Source organism: Heterodontus francisci, chromosome 33, assembly GCF_036365525.1.
Source record: "Heterodontus francisci isolate sHetFra1 chromosome 33, sHetFra1.hap1, whole genome shotgun sequence".
NCBI classification, from domain to species: domain Eukaryota; kingdom Metazoa; phylum Chordata; class Chondrichthyes; order Heterodontiformes; family Heterodontidae; genus Heterodontus; species Heterodontus francisci.
In genome coordinates, this window is record NC_090403.1 from 16,854,477 (window position 1) to 16,874,791 (window position 20,315).

Below are 20,315 nucleotides of genomic sequence, written 5' to 3' on the forward strand. Positions count from 1 at the left end.
CACCTTTTGTGAGCATTTCCCTTGGGGATGCCCACTATGGGTTTTTTTTTTAATTCTTTCATGGGATGTGGGCATTACTGGCAAGGCCAGTATTTATTGCCCATCCCTAATTGCCCTTGACAACCAAATGGCTTGCTAGGCCATTTCAGAGGGCAGTTAAGAGTCAACCACATTGCTGTGGGTCTGCAGTCATATGTAGATTTCCTTCCCTAAAGGGCATTGGTGAACCAGATGGGTTTTTACAATTGATGATAGTTTCATGGCACCATTACTGAGACAGCCTTTGAATTCCCATTTTCGTTGATTAATTGAATTTAAATTCCACCAGCTGCTGTGATAGGATTTGAACCCATGTCCCCAGGGCATTAGCCTGGGCCTCTAGATTACTAGTCTAGTGACATTACCATTACACCATCGTCTCCCCTAACATCCAACCCAGAGAAATTGGTCAAGGCTGGGGTGGAGGTAGGAATTGGCAAGTCCCATTCCTCGCTCTGATACTCTGCCCATAAAAAGAAAACTGAGCCACTACAGTCTAGTTCATGACATGATGAATTTTCATCAACAGGAAGCCTTGCAATTCAAGCACTGATCCCACCCCTACCCTGGTGCAAACCTCCCTCTCCTCTGTACCCCACCCTTACCTAGATGATAGCCTGCCCCACCCCTTGCCCCAGGCTATCCTTCTCTACTCTTATTCTGCCATTATCCACCTGCACACTCCATCCCCTGTCCCACCTTTAATGCAACCCATGTAGTTTATGTACCCTACCATTATCCTACCTCATCCCACTGCCTCATTCTATCCTACCCCTATCTTGTTCATCCTCTACCCCAGTCCAGGTTTAACAGCTGTTCTGTGATGACCACCTCACTATATTGTAGACAGTTGGGCCTCAGTTGATAAAAGAGAGTTGATTCATTGTGTCCTTTGGTTGTATTTTTGTTTGACCTTTGAACTACCCCCCCCCCCTCAGCTCTGATGTACGCCAGTATTTTTGGGAATGTCTCCGCGATCATCCAGAGACTCTACTCCGGCACCGCCCGCTACCACACACAGATGCTCCGAGTGAAAGAATTCATCCGCTTCCATCAGATTCCCAACCCGCTGCGGCAGAGACTGGAGGAATATTTCCAGCACGCCTGGTCCTACACCAATGGGATTGACATGAACGCTGTGAGTACCGAACAGCCTGCGGTCCATAGACCCAGAGCCACGCACGGGGCACAAGGGCACAAGCACATGGATGGGCGACCAGCAAAGAGTTGACAGGAGATTTGGTACTCAACAGATGTCATTTGCTCATGGGAAAAAAGGTCAATGCACTTCTTCAGGCTCCCCCAATTCCAGGCTGCCCATGTTCTAACTCACACCAAGTCCCGTTCACCCATTGCCTCTAAAGATCCCCCTGCCCTAGCCCTGAACTCGCATCTTGCCCTCTCCCCTGAGTTCATCTGGTCCATGAAACCCGCCTCCTGCTCCCTGACCCCTATTTCCGCTAACCTGCTGACTATCCATCTTCCCCTCCTGGTCCCCATGTTAGCCGATACTGTTAACAGTTCTCTTTTCAGCTGTTGTCCCTCTCTGCTTCGAATCTGCCGTTATTGCCTTGCCTCACTCCTTAAAAAACCTCAACCCCACTGTCCTTGCAAACTGCCGTCCGACCTCCCTTTCCTCTCCAAAGTCCTTGAACCAGTTGTCGCCTTCCAAATCCATGCCTATCTTTCCCAGAACTCCATGTTTGAATCCCTCCAACCAGGTTTCCACCCCTTCCACCGTACTGAAACAGTTCTTCTCAAAGTAACAAATGACATTCTATGAGACTGTGACAATGGTAAACAATCCCTCCTTGTCCTTCTTGACCTGTCTGCAGCCTTTGATGCGATTCACCACACCAATCCTCCTCCAATGCCTCTCCACCGTCATCCAGCTGGGCAGGACTGTACTTGCCTCCTTATCTATCAATCCTGTCATAGCCAGAGAATCTCCTACAATGGCTTCTCTTCCTGCTTCCACACTGTTAGATCTCTTGCGTCCCCCAAGAATCTATTTTTGGCCCCTCCTATTTCTCATCTACATGCTGCCCCTCAGAGACACCATCTGAAAACAGGCTCCACGTGTACACTGACAACACCCAGATCTACCTCACCACCACCTCTGTCGACTCCTCCACTCTTGCTAAGTTATCAGACTGCTTCTCCAACATCCAGTACTGGATGAGCAGAAATTTCCTCCTATTAAATATTGGGAGTACTGAACTCATTGTCTTCAGTCCCCACCACAAACTCTATTCCCTAGCTGCTGACTCCATTCCTCTCCCTGGCAACTGTCTGAGGCTGAACCAAACTGTTCGCAACCTTGGTGTCACATTTGACCCCAAAATGAACTTCCGACCTCATAGCTGCACCATCACTAAGACCACCTATTTCAACCTCCATATCATCGCCCGACTTTGCCCCTGCCTCAACACATCTGCTGCTGAAACCCTCATTCATGCCTTTATTCCCTTTGGACTTGACTATTCCAATGCACTCCTGGCTGGTCTCCCACCTTCTACTCTCTGTGAACTTGAGGTCATTCAAAACTCTACTGTTTGTGTACTAACAAGTCCCATTCATGCATCACCCCTGTGCTCATAATAAAAACAAGAAATGCTGGAAATACTCAGCAAGTCTCGCAGCATCTGTGGAGAGAGAAGCAGAGTTAACGTTTCAAGTCAGTGACCCTTCTTCAGAACTGGCAGATATTAGAAATGTAAAAGGTTATAAGCAAGTAAAGCGGGGGTGAAGCAAGAGATAACAAAGGAGAAGGTGTAAATAGGACAGGGTCACAAAATAGCTGACCAGAAGGTCGTGGAGCAAAAGGCAAACAATATTTTAATGGTGTGTTGAAAGACAAAGCATTAGTACAGATATTTGATTTTAAAATTCTCATCCTTTTTTTTCAAACCCCTCCATGGCTTCATTAATCCCTATTTCTGTAATCTCTTCCATCCCCACAACTCTCCAAAATATCTACGCTTCTCTAATCCTGACCTCTTGTGCATTTCCAGTTTTAATCGCTCCACCATTAACAGTTGTGCCTTCAGCTGCCTTGGCCCTAAGCTCCGGAATTCCCTCCCTAAATTCCTCCGACTCTCTATCTCTATCTTCCGTCGTTAAATCGCTCATTCAAACCTACCTCTTTGACCAAATTTTTAATCATCTGTCCTAATATCCTATATTAGGCTCATTGTCAACACGTTGATTTATAATTAAGGGAGGGATGGAAAAAGATGCCTGTTTAAAGTCAGCCGAGCAATGTCGTGTAGATTTGGGGTTTATGCTGCATGCAAGCTCACGATTTACACAAACGGTATTTTCCTGCGAGAGGACGAGTTGAAATTGACATTTGGAGGCCAATGAATGTTTCCGGTTGAAGCAATACTGGTGGAGGAGTCACAGAGACTGCCAGTGGACGGAGCATCACAGAGACTGCCAGTGGACGGAGCATCACTGAGACTTCCAGTGGACGGAGCGTCACAGAGACTTCCAGTGGACGGAGCGTCACTGAGACTGCCAGTGGACAGAGCATCACTGAGACTGCCAGTGGACAGAGCATCACTGAGACTGCCAGTGGACGGAACATCACTGAGACTGCCAGTGGACGGAACATCACTGAGACTGCCAGTGGACGGAGCGTCACTGAGACTTCCAGTGGACGGAGCGTCACTGAGACTGCCAGTGGACGGAGGGTCGCTGAGACTGCCAGTGGATGGAGCATCACTGAGACTTCCAGTGGACGGCGCGTCAATGAGTCTTCCAGTGGACGGAGGGTCGCTGAGACTGCCAGTGGACGGAGGGTCGCTGAGACTGCCAGTGGACGGAGGGTCGCTGAGACTGCCAGTGGATGGAGCAGCACTGAGACTGCCAGTGGACGGAACATCACTGAGACTTCCAGTGGACGGAGCGTCACTGAGACTGCCAGTGGATGGAGGGTTGCTGAGACTGCCAGTGGACGGAGGGTCGCTGAGACTGCCAGTGGACGGAGGGTCGCTGTGGCTGCCAGTGGACGGAGGGTCGCTGAGACTGCCAGTGGACGGAGGGCCGCTGAGACTGCCAGTGGACGGAGGGCCGCTGAGACTGCCAGCGGAGGGAGGGCCGCTGAGACTGCCAGCGGAGGGAGGGTCGCTGAGACTTCCAGTGGACGGAGGGTTACTGAGACTTCCAGTGGATGGAGGGTCACCAAGGCTGGCAGAGGAGTGAGGGTTGCTGTTGTGCACAGATTCCATTCCACACAGGGGCCGGGATTTTATGAGCCCCCCTGAGGCAGGATCGGAGACAGGAGGCATGGAGAATCACGATGGGTGGCTGGGGGGAGCAGCAGGGCGGAGGGCCAGCCACCTCCCCCTCACCCAGCAATCTTCCCGCTGCCAGGATAGGCCGACGACAGTCTTCCCGCTGCCAGGATAGGCCGACGACAGCCTTCCCGCTGAGAGGCAAATTGAGGCCCTTAAGTGGCCTATAAAGAGTCAATTAAGGGCCTCATCCCGCCATTGCTGGTACCGCTGGGGGCCCCTCCGTCGTGCGGGGAGGACGCCTTGTAAATCGAGGAGCTCTCCCTGCGGGCTTGATGGTGGGTCCCTCTTCCATGGGTAATTTGTGGCCCATGGAGGACCCCCCCCCCACCCCCAACCAGGAAAACTTTTGCTCCCCGGGGTGGATGGTGGAGAAAGGCAGAAGTGGGGTTCCCTCCGCCTTTTTGGCCCAGCGCCGGGAGCCCCGCCTCCAGCACAAAATCCAGCCTGGGTTGTAAGGACTCAACTCCTGTCACAGGGCAGCTTTATGTAAATGGCTGGTGATTGGGCTGACAGACAGAGCAGCTCACTGACACTCAGGGAGGCTCTTAATTAACTTTCTAGCTTCAAACAGAATGTGCTACTAATTGTGGAAGACTAAAGTGAAAAAAGCCCTTTCACTGAAGCTGTGGGTACTCGATCTCCTGTCTAATCAAAATGAGCAGCTTCGGTTATGGGCTGGCAGGCTTCTCACTGGACAGCTTGTTAGACGTATGGAACGGCCTGTATGTACCGAGGCTCACTGACCAGGCTGGGGTGGGGGGAGGGGCTGTGAAGGGTAGCATGAGATTTCCTCTGTGCAAATCCAGTCAGTTCTTTTCGAGTGGGTTTGCTGCTGGCACATAGAGTCATAGACTCATAGAGTTATACAGCACAGAAACAGGCCCTTCGGCCCATCGTGTCTGCGCCAACCATCAAGCACCTAACTATTCTAATCCCATTTTCCAGCACTTGGCCCATAGCCTTGTATGCTATGGCATTTCAAGTGCTCATCTAAATACTTCTGAAATGTTGTGAGGGTTCCTGCCTCTACCACCTCTTCAGGCAGTGTGTTCGAGATTCCAACCACCCTCTGGGTGAAATTTTTGTTCCTCAAATCCCCTCTGAACCTCCTGCCCCTTACCTTAAGTCTATGCCGCCTGGTTATTGACCACTCCGCTAAGGGAAAAAGTTTCTCCCTATCCACCCTATCTATGCCCCTTATAATTTTGTATACCTCAATCATGTCCCCTCTCAGCCTTCTCTGCTCCAAAGAAAACAACCATAGTCTTTTCAGTTTCTTTTCATAGCTGAAATGCTCCAGCCCAGGCAACATCCTGGTGAATCTCCTCTGCACCCTCTCCAGTGCAATCACATCCTTCCTATAGTGCGGTGACCAGAACTGTGCACAGTACTCCACCTGTGGCCTAACTAGCATTTTACACAGCTCCATCATAACCTCCCTGCTCTTACAGTCTATGCCTCGGCTAATAAAGGCAAGTATCCCATATGCCTTTCTAACCACCTTATCTACCTGTGCTGCTGCCATCAGTGATCTATGGACAAGTACACCAAGATCCCTCTGACCTTCTGTACTTCCTAGGGTCCTACCATCCATTGCATATTCCCTTGCCTTGTTAGTCCTCCCAAAATGCATCACCTCACACTACTCAGGATTAAATTACATTTGCCGCAGCTCCGCCCATCTTACCAGCCCATCTAGATTGTCCTGTAATCTAAGGCTTTCCTCCTCACTATTTACAACACCAACAATTTTTGTGTCATCTGCGAACTTACTGATCGTACCTCCTATGTTCACGTCTAAATCATTAATCTACACTACTAACAGCAAGGGTCCCAGCACCGATCCCTGCGGTACACCACTGGTCACAGGCTTCTACTCACAAAAACAACCCTCGACCATTACCCTTTGCCTCCTGCCACTAAGCCAATTTTGGATCCAAATTGCCCTGGATCCCATGGGCTTTTACCATCTTAACCAATCTCCCATGCGGGACCTTATCAAAAGCCTTACTGAAGTCCATGTAGACTACATCAACTGCTTTACCCTCATCTACACATCTCTTCACCTCCTCGAAAAATTCAATCAAATTAGTTAGATACGATCTCCCCCTGACAAAGCCACGCTGACTATCCCTGATTAATCCCTGCCTCTCCAAGTGGAGATTAATCCTGTCCCTCAGAATTTTTTCCAATAGTTTCCCAACCACTGATGTTAGACTCACCAGCCTGTAATAACCTGGTTTATCCCTGCTACCCTTCTTGAACAGTGGTATCACATTCGCTGTCCTCCAATCCTCTGGTACCTCTGCTGTGGCCAGAGAGGATTTGAAAATTTGTGTCAGAGCCCCTGCAATCTCCTCCCTTGCCTCACATAACAGCCTGTGATACATCTCATCTGGGCCTGGGGATTTATCCATCTTTAAGCCCACTAAAACAGCTAATACCTCCTCCCTTTCAGTGCTAATATGTTCAAGTATATCACAATCCCCCTCCCTGATCTCTACACCTAAATCATCCTTGTCCATAGTGAACACAGATGAAAAGTAATCATTTAAAACCTCACCTATGTCCTCCGGCTCCACACACAGATTGCCACTTTGGTCCCTAATGGGCCCTACTCTTTCCCTGGTTAACCTCTTTCCCTTAATATACTTATAAGATTTTCCTTTATCTTGCCGGCCAGTGTTTTTTCATGTCCCCTCTTCGCTCTGCTAATTACTTTTTTAAGTACTCCCCTACACTTTCTATACTCCTCTAGTGCCTCTGCTGTTTTCAGCGCTCTGAATCTGCCATAAGCCTCCTTTTTTTTCCTGATCCAATCCTCTATATCCCTTGACATCCAGTGTTCCCTGGACTTGTTGGTCCTGCCCTTCACCTTAATGTGTACATGTTGGCTCTGAACCCTCACTATTCCCTTTTTGAATGGCTCCAACTAGTCTGATGTAGACTTTCCTACAAGTAGCTGTTCCCAGTCCACTTTGGCCAGATCCTGTTGTATCATATTGAAATCAGCCTTCCCCCAGTTCAGTACCTTTATTTCCGGTCCATCTTTGTCCTTTTCCATAACTACCTTAAATCTTACAGAGTTATGGTCACTATCACCGAAATGCTCCCCCACTGACACTTCTACCACTTGTCCGGCTTCATTCCCGAGGATTAGGTCCAGTACCGCCCCTTCTTTTGTTGGACTTTCTACGTACTGGCTCAAAAAGCTCTCCTGTATGCATTTTAAGAATTCCGCCCCCTTTAAGCCTTTTGCACTAAGACTATCCCAGTTAATATTGGGGAAGTTGAAATCCCCTACTATTATTACCCTATTATCTTTACACCTCTCTGAGATTTGCCTACATATCTGCTCCTCTATCTCTCCCTGACTATTTGGAGGCCTGTAGTACACTCCCAGCCAAGTGACTGCCCCCTTTTTGTTTTTAAGTTCTACCCATATGGCCTCATTTGAGGAACCTTCTAAGATATCATCCCTCCTGTTTTACACCCTTCCCTGTCACGCCTGAAGATTCTATACCCTGGAATATTTAGCTGCCAGTCCTGCCCCTCCCTCAACCATGCCTCTGTGATAGCAATAGTATTATAATCCCATGTGGTAATCAACACCCTCAATTCATCTGCCTTACTGGTAAGACTCCTTGCATTAAAATAGATGCAAACCAGTCTTGCATTTTTCACTTGTGCCTTAACAGGTCTACATTTGCTCTGCCTTCCAGACTGACTCAGTTTCTCTTCTATATTTGACTGTCTTCTTCTTCTTTGGCCTCCTTGTCTCGAGAGACAATGGGTAAGCGCCTGGAGGTGGTCAGTGGTTTGTGAAGCAGCGCCTGGAGTGGCTATAAAGGCCAATTCTAGAGTGGCAGACTCTTCCACAGGTGCGGCAGATAAAATTGGTTGACAGGGCTGTTACGCAGTTGGCTCTCTCGTTGCGCTTCTGTCTTTTTTCCTGCCAACTGCTAAGTCTCTTCGACTCGCCACACTTTAGCCCCGCCTTTATGGTTGCCCACCAGCTCTGGCGATCGCTGGCAACTGACTCCCACGACTTGTGATCAATGTCACAGGACTTCATGTCGCGTTTGCAGACGTCTTTAAAGCGGAGACATGGACGGCCGGTGGGTCTGATACCAGTGATGAGCTCACTGTACAATGTGTCCTTGGGGATCCTGCCATCTTCCATGCAGCTCACATGGCCAAGCCATCTCAGGCGCCGCTGGTTTAGTAGGGTGTATATGCTGGGGATGTTGGCCACCTCAAGGACTTCAGCGTTGGAGATACGGTCCTGCTACCTGATGCCAAGGATTGTCCGGAGGCAGCGAAGATAGAATGAATTGAGACGTTGCTCTTGGCTAACGTACGTTGTCCAGGCCTCGCTACTGTAGAGCAAGGTACTGAGGACACAGGCTTGATAAACTTGGACTTTTGTGTTCCATGTCAGTGTGCCATTTTCCCACACTCTCTTGGCCAGTCTGGACATAGCAGTGGAAGCCTTTCCCATGCGCTTGTTGATTTCTGCATCGAGAGACAGGTTACTGGTGATAGTTGAGCCTAGGTAGGTGAACTCTTGAACCACTTCCAGAGCGTGATCGCCGATATTTATGGATGGGGCATTTGTGACGTCCTGTCCCATGATGTTCGTTTTCTTGAGACTGATGGTTAGGCCAAATTCGTTGCAGGCAGCCGCAAACCTGTCGATGAGACTCTGCAGACACTCTTCAGTGTGAGATGTTAATGCAGCATCGTCAGCAAAGAGAAGTTCCCTGATGAGGACTTTCCGGACTTTGGTCTTCGCTCTTAGACGGGCAAGGTTGAACAACCTGCCAGCTGATCTTATGTGGAGGACAATTCCTTCTTCTGAAGACTTGAACGCATGAGAGAGCAGCAGGGAGAAGAAGATCCCAAACAGTGTAGGTGCGAGAACACAGCCCTGTTTCACGCCACTCAGGATATTTGTCTGTGAATCACCCCTTACTGTACCTCCACTCTGTATCCCATCCCCCTGCCAAATTAGTTTAAACCACCCCCCACCCCCCCAACAGCACTAGCAAACCTCCCAACAAGGATGTTGGTCCCATTCCGGTTCAGGTGCAACCCGTCCAACATGTACAGGTCCCACCTTTGCCAGAAACAGACCTAGTGATCTAGGAAACTAAAGCCCTCCCTCCTGCACCATCTTCTCAGCCACGCATTCATCTGCTCTACCTTTCTATTCCTATACTCACTAGCATGTGGCACCGGGAGCAATCTAGAGTTTACAACCTTTGAGGTCCTGCTTTTTAATCTGCTACCTAGCTCCCTAAATTCTTGTTGCAGGACCTCATCCCTCTTTCTACCTATGTCATTGGTACCAATGTGTCCCACAACCTCTGCAGCTGCTCCAAGACATCTTTGACCCTCGCACCAGGGAGGCAACATACCATCCTGGAGTCTCATTTGCAGCCACAGAAACGCCTGTCTGTTCCCCTTACAATTGAATCTCCCATCAATATGTCTTTCCCACTCTTTTTCACACCCTCCTGTGCAGCAGAGCTGGCTGTTGCTGCTTTCCCCTGGGAGGCCATCCCTCCCAACAGTATCCAAAGCGGTATATCTGTGAGAGGGGGATGGCCACAGGGGATCCCTGCACTTCCTGCCTGCGCCTACTACTTCTCCTGGTGGTCACCCATCCCTTTTCTGCCTCTGCAGCCATTACCTGCGGTGTGACCACCTCACTAAACGTGCTATCCATGACGTCCTCAGCATCGCGGATGCTCCACAGTGAATCCATCAGCAGCTCCAGCTACGCAATGCGGTCAGCCAGCAGCTGCAGCTGGATACACTTCCTGCTCACATGGTCGCCAGGGACACTGGATTTCCCACATAGCCCAGGAGGAGCATGCCACGGGGCTCAGCTCTCCTGCCATGACTTAGCCTGAGATTAAGGTCTTTAGTTATTCTCTTTAATTTAGAGTACTAATTACAATAGGGACCTTATTCTACTCCAAACACTACCTACTACAATCCAAATTCCCTACCTTTACTTTTACTGCAGCTACTGAACATATTAAAAAAAGAGTAGAAATACCCACCTGTTCCTACTTATCAATCAGCTGCCTCCCCTTGCAATGCGTCACTTTCTGAACTGTGACGTCAGTCATGGAACTCTGTCGCTATCCCTGTGAGAGTGTGTGAGGGTATGTGAGCCACTGGAACTCCCGCTCGCTGGTGCCTGTCTCCTCACAGGTCCGCCTTGGTCTCAGGGGGTTCCATCCTCAGTCACGGCCAAGTTCGCCAATCCCACTCCAACAGTACCGGTCGGGTCATCACAATCAGCATCAACCCGTTGGATAAGGCAGGGGAAAACCAGCCAAGGATTCCGATTCCTGCTACTGACCACTATCCCCAATCTGGACATCCAGTGAGGGCCAGAGCAGGTTTGACCATGATGCATGCCATGGTTGAATAGGCCCCACTAACTGTCTTGGGTCACACACGATGATTCTCTGGGCAGGATCCGGGACCTCTGCAGCCACTAATGGAACTGTCGCCCAGAACCAGTACCTTCGGGAGAGGGCGAGAGATCCGCAGGTTTCTTCAAGAAAATCAGGGAGTGCGCAGGGCATAGTGAGCAAAAGGAAGGGATTGTGTACAGGGAGAGGGGGTAGCAAATAGAGGGAGGGGATTAGCGAATGGGGAAGGGTGGAGGTGGTAGTGAGTGGAGAGAGGTGTTAGTGAGTGAGGGGAAGGGGAAGCAAGTGGGGGGAGGGGGAAAGGTGGTGAGCTGGGGCAAGTGGTAGTGAGCGAGTGGGAGTGGGTAATGAGCAGAGGGAGGGGATAGCGACAGTGGGGGGGTGTTAAAGAGCAGGATCAGTGTGGTAGTGAGGGGAGGTGGGGGTTAGGGTTTCAGGTTAGGGTGGGGGTAGTGAGCGGAGGGGAGGACGTGAGCTAGACAAGGAGGGGATAGCGAGCCAATGTCCCAGAGTCCTCCATCACCATCCCTGGGTATGTTCTGTCCCACCAGCAGGACAGACCCACCAGAGGTGGTGGCACAGCGGTATAAAGTTGGGAGAGAGTGGACACCATCAAGTCTCATGGCATCAGGTCAAACATGGGCAAGGACACCTCTTGCTGATTATCACCTATCACCCTCTCTCAGCTGATGAATAGTGCTTCTCCACATTGAACACCACTTGGAAGAAGCACTGAGGGTGGCAAGGGCACAGAATTTACTCTGGGTGGTGAGAGAACCAACAAGAGATCAAAAACCTATTTGACCTAATCTTTACCAATCTACCTGTCACAGATGCATTTGTCGATGACAGTATAGGTAGCAGTAACCATGTCCCCTGTTCATTTCAGCCCCCGGACGTCAAGCCTCAGGGCAATGTTCTTAGCACAACCATCTTCAGCTACTTCATCAATGACCTTCCCTCATTCAGAAATGGGGATGTTCACTGATGATTGCACAATGTTCAGCGCCATTCGTGACTCCTCAGATACTGAAGCAGTCCGTGCCCGCATGCAGCAAGACCTGACAACATTCAGCCTTGGGCTAAGTGGCAAGTAACACTTGTTCCACACAAGTGCCAGGCAATGACCATCTCCAAACAAGAGAAAATTTAACCATCTCCCCTTGACATTCTGTGGCATTGCCATCACTGAATTCCCCCACCATCAACATCCTGGGGATTTCTATTGACCAGATCATGCTATTGCTATGATCATAACAAGAACCAATCAGACAGATTTTCTTGAGTTAACAAAGAAAGAGGTTAACTTTATTGTACCTAAACGGAGGTAATAAAATAATAAACAACGTGCCAACTTTCACTCTCACACACACACTAGAGGTTTAACACACACAAATAGGTTACAGATTGGGAAAAGGTATGTTGGTTGAATCATAAAAAAGGAATACAGTCTATGGAGTTTGGTGATTTGACAGGCTTCTAGCTGAACTCAGTGGTCCTAAGGCTTTTAGTTTGAAGAGGTAGACGACTGGTTCGGTGAGTCTCTTGGCGATAGTGCGGCGGATGATTTCCTCCAAAAGGGTTTCTGATTGTAGCCAGAGTATGCAAAGGTGGTCAGTCAACAGACAGGATTTTAAAGCATTCAAGCTGCAATGGAGAGAGAGCCAGACCCACACTTATATTTATTTATTTATATTATATTTAGAGATACAGCACTGAAACAGGCCCTTCGGCCCACCGAATCTGTGCCGACCAACAACCACCCATTTATACTAACCCTACAGTAATCCCATATTCCCTATCACCTCCATACACTAGGGGCAATTTACAACGGCCAATTTACCTATCACCTGCAAGTCTTTGCATGTGGGAGGAAACCGGAGCACCCGGCAAAAACCCACGCAGACACAGGGAGAACTTGCAAACTCCACACAGGCAGTACCCAGAGTCGAACCCGGGTCCCTGGGCTGTGAGGCTGCTGTGCTAACCACTGCGCCACTGTGCCGCCCATATTAGGGTCAGCAAGTCTAAGTCTAGCTGCTTCTCCTCTGCTGCAGAGAAAACACCAGCTTAAAAACCACAGATGGGGAGGGGCTTGTCACATGACAGTGACTCAGTGATTCAAACATAGCAGGTAGCAGTATTTCTCTGTTTGCTGAAAGAATAGGTAGTTCCTTTAAACTTCCTGGGTCTTGGTTCTTGCTGGGAGATGCACAGACATTTCGTCTCACTCCTCACAGCCCTTTGCAATGTAGGATACAGTGTAGCAAACTAGGTGATCATCTTAAGCTGCCAACAGTCATCCTGCTTCAAATGTGCTTTTTAAATTTCTTCGAAAAAAGAAATTAGATCTCCAGTCAGTGAACCAAAGAAAATTATCATTCAACAAAGCACATTGGCATTACAATGTAAATGGCTGAACGCACTGGATACAGCAAAGACTGTGGGCCCTTACAATACCCAGGCTGTAGTACTGAAGACTCGGGCTCCAAAACTAGCTGCTCCCCAGTGCAGCTGTAACACCAGCATTTACCCGACTGTGTGGAAAGTTGTCCAGGTGTGTCCTATCCATAAAAAGCAGGACAAATCTAATCTGGCCAATTACCACCCCATCAGACTACTCTCAGTCATAAGCAAAATGATGGAAGGTGTCATCGACAGTGCTATCAAGTGGCACTTACTCTGCAATAGCCTGCTCACCGATGTTCAGTTTGGGGTCTGCCAGGGCCACTCAGCTCCTGACCTCATTACAGCCTTGGTCCAACATGGACAAAGGAGCTGAAGTCCAGAGGTGAGGTGAGAGTGACTGCCCTTGACATCAAGGCAGCATTTGACCAAGTGTGGCCTCAAGGTGTCATAGTAAAATTGAAGACAATGGAAATCAGAGGGAAAAATCTTCACCGGCTAAAATCTTACTTTACACAAAGGAAGATGGTTGTGGTTATGGAAGCCAATCTCCTCAACCCCAGGACATCATTGCAGGAGCTCCTCAGGGTAGTGTCCTAGGTCCAACCATCTTTGGCTGTTTCATCAATGACCTTCCCTCCATCATAAGTCAGAAGTGGGGATGTTCGCTGGTGACTGCACAATGTTCAGCACCATTCACAACTCCTCAGATACTGAAGACATCTGTGTGTGCATGCAATAAGACCTGGACAACATTCAGGCTGGGGCTGAAAAGTGGCAATTAACATTGGTGCCACACAAGTACCAGGCAATGACCATCTCTTACAAGAGAGAAACTAAACATCTCACCTTGACATTCAACGGTGTTACCATCATTGAATTCCTCACCATCAACATCCTGGGTATTATCATTGACCAAAAATCTGAACTGGACCACCCACATAAATACTATGGCTACAGGAGCAGCTCGGAGACTGGGAATTCTGTGGAGAGTAACTCACCTCCTGACTCCCAAAGCCTGTCCACCATCTATAAGACACAAGTCAGGAGTGTGATGGAATACTCTCCATTTGCCTGGATGAGTGCAGCTCCAACAACACACAAGAAGCTCGACACCATCCAGGACAAAGCAGCCCGCTTGATTGTTTGTGGATGGGGTGCCATTCACTCCCTCCACCACTGGTGCACAATTGTAACAGTGTGTACCATCTACAAGATGCACTCCAGTAACACACCAAGACTCCTTCAACAGCACCTCCCAAACCCTTGACCGCTACTACATAGAAGGACTAGGACAGCAGATGCATGGGAACACCACCACCTGCAAGTTCCCCTCCAAGTCACACACCATCCTAACTTGGAACTATATCGCCATTCCTTCACTGTCGCTGGGTCAAAATCCTCGAACTCACCTTCCTAACGGCACTGTGGGTGTACCTGCACCCCAAGGACTGCAACAGTTCAAGGCGGCGGCTCACCACCCATCTTCCCAAGGGCAAATATGGGTGGGCAATAAATGCTGGTCTAACCAGCGACACTCACATCTCATGAACAAATAATAATAACGAGCAGGGGGGAGCATGATATTGAGGGGATGTAGGGAGTGGTGAGCGGGAGGAGGGGTAACAGGCAGAGGGAGGGTGCAGGAGCCGAGGGAGGGGGGTAGCGAGCAGGAGAGGGGGTAGTGAGTGGGGGAAGAGCACTGGAGCAGAGCGAAGGCGTTGGAGTCATGGGAAGGGGGGTGGTAGTGAGCAGGGGAGTAAGTAGTAAGCAGAGGGAGGAGGTAAAGAGTTGGGGGCAGAGACGCCAAGCAGAGGCCGGAGGTAGTGGCTCACTGATTCTCAGGACACACTGAGACCAGAAATGGGGAGAGATTAAGAAGTGGTGTTGGGAGGGGTGTAAGTGGAATCAGTCAAATACTCCCAGAAGGGGGCAAGAAATTCAGTCACAAACTGAGAAGGTTTTGGAAGTTTCTGGAAGTTTTCTGGAAGCTGTGCCCTTTCACCAGAAATAACCATGTCCTGTTTCTCTTTGGTCAGGTGCTGAAAGGTTTCCCAGAATGCCTGCAGGCCGACATTTGCCTCCACTTGAACAGGAGCCTCCTCCAGAATTGCAAGGTCTTCAGGGGAGCAAGCCCAGGGTGCCTGCGAGCTCTGGCGATGAAGTTCAAGACCACGCATGCTCCGCCTGGCGACACGCTGGTTCACTACGGGGATGTGTTGACCGCTCTCTACTTCATATCCCGCGGCTCCATCGAGATTCTGCGTAACGATGTGGTGGTGGCCATCTTGGGTGCGTGAGCCACATTGCTCTTCTTCTGTCCCGTTAGGATTAGAGCTTGTTCTGCCTGTGGAGAGCGCCTGTTCACCATCATTGGGAGAGGCAGAGGGGATGGTGGTCACATGATGGCGGGTGGCATGTATCATCGGACACAGATGCCCGATGGTCTCCAAACAGCCTGTGACACAAAGGTTCATGAGGGCTGGAGAATATATTTAAATTAGGGGATTTGCCCATAATGAGACTAAACAGCACCCGGGGGTTAAACTGGGGTGTGGGAGAGCGTCCTGGTAAGAAATAATGGGGCTGAGTTTCTGTCACCGTCCCACCACACTCACAGCAGAGTCACAATGGCAAAAAGTCCAAGGAGATTCAGGCCCTTTCATGTTTTCTGTGCCTGGCCTTCACTTTCCTCTCCTGTCTGTCTCTCCACACTCAGCAGCCCCCCTCTCCAAAAAATCCCACTGCTGCACTCCTGGCCCTTCAACTCCTGTTCGTATGTTAACATTTTATAAACAGCCCAGACTCAGATGGAGGGAGAAGCATTATAAAGTTTACAGATGACACAATCTTGCCAAAGTAATAGACTGCGATGGGGATAGTTACAAGCTTCAGGATGACAGAGACAGGATTGGGAAATGGGCAGGAGTTTGTCAGATGGAGTTCAATGTGGAGAAGTGTGAAGTGATGCACTTTGGGAGGATTAACATGGAAAGACAGGATACTAGAAATGGCAGGATTTTCCAAAGTGCAGACAAACCCAGAGAGCTCGGTGTCCATATACACAAATCCTTAAAGATGACAGGGCAAGTTGTTAAGGTGGTTAACAAGCATATGGGTTACTAGGATTGATAAACAGAGGAATACAGTATAAAAACAGAGAGATCCAACTCACAATATAACTCACTGTTTGGGCCTCAGCTGGAGTATCAGTCACAGTTATAATGGCACAGAAAGAGGCCATTCGGCCCATCAAGTCCATGTGGACAATTCTGGGCTCCACACTTCAGCAAAGATGTAGCGTCATTAGAAAAGGTACAGAGGAGGTTTATATGGAGATGTGATCAAGGATGAGGGACTTCAGTTATGAGGACATTTTGGAAAAGTTCGGACTGTTCTCCTTGGAACAGAGAAGGTTAAGGGTTGACCAGATAGAGGTTTTAAAGATGATGAGAGATTTTGGGATAGTAGATGAAGAAAAATTATTCTCCCCAGTGTGTGGGTCAATAAACACAAGTCATAGATTCAAAATCATTAGCAAAAGATCGAGACGGGAGATGACTTGAATTTTTTTTCACTCAGAGTTGTCAGGATCTGGAAAGCTCAACTTAAAAAAGTGGTGGAAGCTGATTGGATAAATAATTTTAAAAGGGAGCTGGGTAGGTGCTTGAAGATGAGGAACTTACAGGGTTAAAGACAAAGAGCGGAGATGTGGGTCTAAACACAACCATTCTTATAAAGAGCCAGCACAGATTCAAGGGGCTGAATGGCCTCCTGCTGTTCCTATGCACAAGACTCTAGAGCGAGTTGTGAACCTGTGACCTCTGACTCAGAGGTGAGAGCACTACCCACTAATGCACAGCTGACTCTGTCCACACAGTAACCCAATGCGTATATTTGATGCTTTCGGGGGGTTTTTGATTCCAGGGAAGAATGACACATTCGGGGAGCCGATCAGCCTTTACGCCAGGCCAGGAAAATCTAACTCGGATGTGCGAGCTCTAACATACTGTGATTTACACCGGATCCTGCGAGATGACCTCCTGGAGGTTCTGGACATGTACCCCGATTTCTCCAATAACTTCTGGACTAATTTGGAGATCACTTTCAATCTCAGAGATGTGAGTTTTAATCCTTTTCATTCTTTACTTTAATCAATAGAAAGCCCAGTGCACAGATTTCCCCATCAATGTCAATGCTGTTTAAACATGGCATATAGCAGAGTACACCCAGTGTGTCTGTGTCCCAGTATACCCCACGTCGCCTTAAATTAGGCAATTAAGTGGACAGTGGCAGGCCTTCCCCGGGTACAAGGACCCCAACGACAAACGTCCCGCTCTCTGAGAACTGTTGGCCAATCAGAGTCAAACATCTCAGTCCCAGGACATTACTGCAGGAGTTCCTCAGGGTAGTGCCCTAGGTCCAACCATCTTCAGCTGATTCATCAATGACCTTCCCTCCATCATAAGGTCAGAAGTGGGGATGTTCGCTGATGATTACACAATGTTCAGCACCATTCGTGACTCCTCAGATACTGAAGCAGTCCATGTCCAGATGCAACAAGACCTGGACAACATTCAGCCTTGAATTTTGACAATTTCCAGTTTCCTGGTCCCAACCGCCTCCTCTTCACTATGGACGTCCAATCGCTCTACACCTCCATCCCCCACCAGGACGGTTTGAGGGCTCTCTGCTTCTTCCTTGAACAGAGGCCCAACCAGTCCCCATCCACCACCACCCTCCCGCGCCTGGCTGAACTTGTTCTCACATTGAACAACTTCTCCTTCAACTCCACTCACTTCCTTCAAGTAAAAGGTGCTGCAATGGGTACCCGCATGGGTCCTAGTTATGCCTGTCTTTTTGTGGGATATGTCGAGCATTCTTTGTTCCAGTCCTACTCAGGCCCCCTCCCCCAACTCTTTTTCCGGTACATTGATGACTGTATCAGTGCCGTTTCCTGCTCCCGCCCCGAACTGGAAAACTTTATCAACTTTGCTTCCAATTTCCACCCTTCTCTCACCTTTACATGGTCCATCTCTGACACTTCCCTTCCCTTCCTCGACTTCTCTGTCTCCATCTCTGGGGATAGGTTGTCTGTTAATATCCATTATAAGCCCACCGTCTCCCACAGCTACCTCGACTACACTTCTTCACACCCTACCTCCTGTAAGGACTCCATTCCATTCTCCCAGTTTCTCTGTCTCCGATGCATCTGCTCTGATAATGCTACCTTCCAAGATGGTGCTTCTGATATGACCTCCTTTTTCCTCAACCGAGGACTCCTCCCCACTGTTGTTGACAGGGCCCTCAACCGTGTCCGGCCCATTTCCCGCACCTCTACCCTCACCCCTTCCCCTCCCTCCCAGAACCATGACAGGGTTCCCCTTGTCCTCACTTTCCACCCCATCAGCCTCCATATCCAAAGGAACATCCTCCGCCATTTCCGCCACCTCCAGCGTGATGCCACTAACAAACGCATCTTGCCCTCCCTTCCCGTCAGCATTCTGAAGGGATCGTTCCCTCCGCGACACCCTGGTCCACTCCTCCATTACCCCCACCACCTCATCCCCTTCCCATGACACCTTCCCCTGCAATCGCAAGAGGTGTAATACCTGCCCATTTACCTCCCCTCTCCTCACTATCCCAGGCCCCAAACACTCCTTTCAGGTGAAGCACTTGTACTTCTTTCAATGTAGTATACTGTATTCGCTACTCACAATGTGGTCTCCTTTACATTGGGGAGACCAAACACAGACTGGGTGACCGCTTTGCGGAACACCTCCGCTCAGTCCACAAGCAGGACCCTGAGCTTCCGGTTGCTTGCCATTTCAACATTCCCCCCTGCTCTCATGCTCACATCTCTATCCTGGGATTGCTGCAGTGTTCCAGTGAACATCAACACAAGCTCGAGGAACAGCATCTCATTTACCGATTAGGCACACTACAGCCTGCCGGACTGAACATTAAGTTCAATAATTTCAGAGCATGACAGGCCCTCCATTTTACTTTTATTTTTAGTTATTTTTTCTTTTTTACATTTTTTACAATTTTTTTTTTGTATGTTTATTTCATTTCATTTCATCTTAGTTTGTTCAGTTTGCTTACCCACTGTTTTTTTTTTCATGTTTGTACTTGCGGCTGTTCAACCTTCAGTCCGTTAACACCCTATCTGTACTAATGCTTTGTCTTTCAACACACCATTAACATATTGTTTGCCTTTGCTCCATGACCTTTTGGTCAGACATGTGGCCTTGTCCAATCTACACCTTCTCCTTTGTTATCTCTTGCCCCACCCCCGCCTCACTTGCTTATAACCTTTGACATTTCTAATATTTTCCAGTTCCGAAGAAGGGTCACTGACCCGAAACGTTAGCTCTGCTTCTCTTTCCACAGATGCTGCCAGACCTGCTGAGTATTTCCAGCACTTCTTGTTTTTATTTCAACCTTGGGCTGATAAGTGACAAGTAATGCTCAGGCCACACAAGTGCCAGGCAAAAACCATCTCCAACAAGAGAGAATCTAACCATCGCCCCTTGACATTCAATGGCATTTACATCACTGAATCCCCCACGATCAACATCCTGGGGTCACCATTGACCAGAAACTGAACTGGACCAGCCACATAAATACTGTGGCTACAAGAGCAGGTCAGAGGCTGGGAATTCTGTGGTGGGTAACTCACCTCCGGACTCCCCAAAGCCCGTCCACCATCTACAAGGCACAAGTCAGGAGCGTAATGGAATATTCTCCACTTGCCTGGATGGGTGCAGCTCCAACAACACTCAAGAAGCTCAACACCATCCAGGACAAAGCAGCCCACTTGATTGGCACCCCATCTACAAACATTCACTCCCTCCACCACCGACGCACAGTGGCAGCAGTGTATACCATCTACAAGATGCACTGCAGCAGCTCACCAAGGCTCCTTAGACAGCACCTTCCAAACCCACGACCTGTACCAACTAGAAGGACAAGGGCAGCAAATGCATGGGATCACCACCACCTGCAAGTGGGGCGGCACAGTGGCGCAGTGGTTAGCACCGCAGCCTCACAGCTCCAGGGACCCGGGTTCGATTCCAGGTACTGCCTGTGTGGAGTTTGCAAGTTCTCCCTGTGT

General features: G+C 49.1%; 1 protein-coding gene across 1 annotated transcript in view; it reads left to right on the forward strand.

Annotated features, from left to right (window-relative positions):
• kcnh6a (potassium voltage-gated channel, subfamily H (eag-related), member 6a) overlaps positions 1-20,315 on the forward strand; it is a 262,695-nt gene that overhangs the window by 223,706 nt on the left and 18,674 nt on the right. The window contains exons 8-10 of the mRNA XM_068012928.1: positions 978-1,177; positions 15,238-15,490; positions 17,126-17,319. Coding sequence (XP_067869029.1) covers positions 978-1,177; positions 15,238-15,490; positions 17,126-17,319 — 647 coding nt within the window. The remainder of the gene's footprint in view (positions 1-977; positions 1,178-15,237; positions 15,491-17,125; positions 17,320-20,315) is intronic.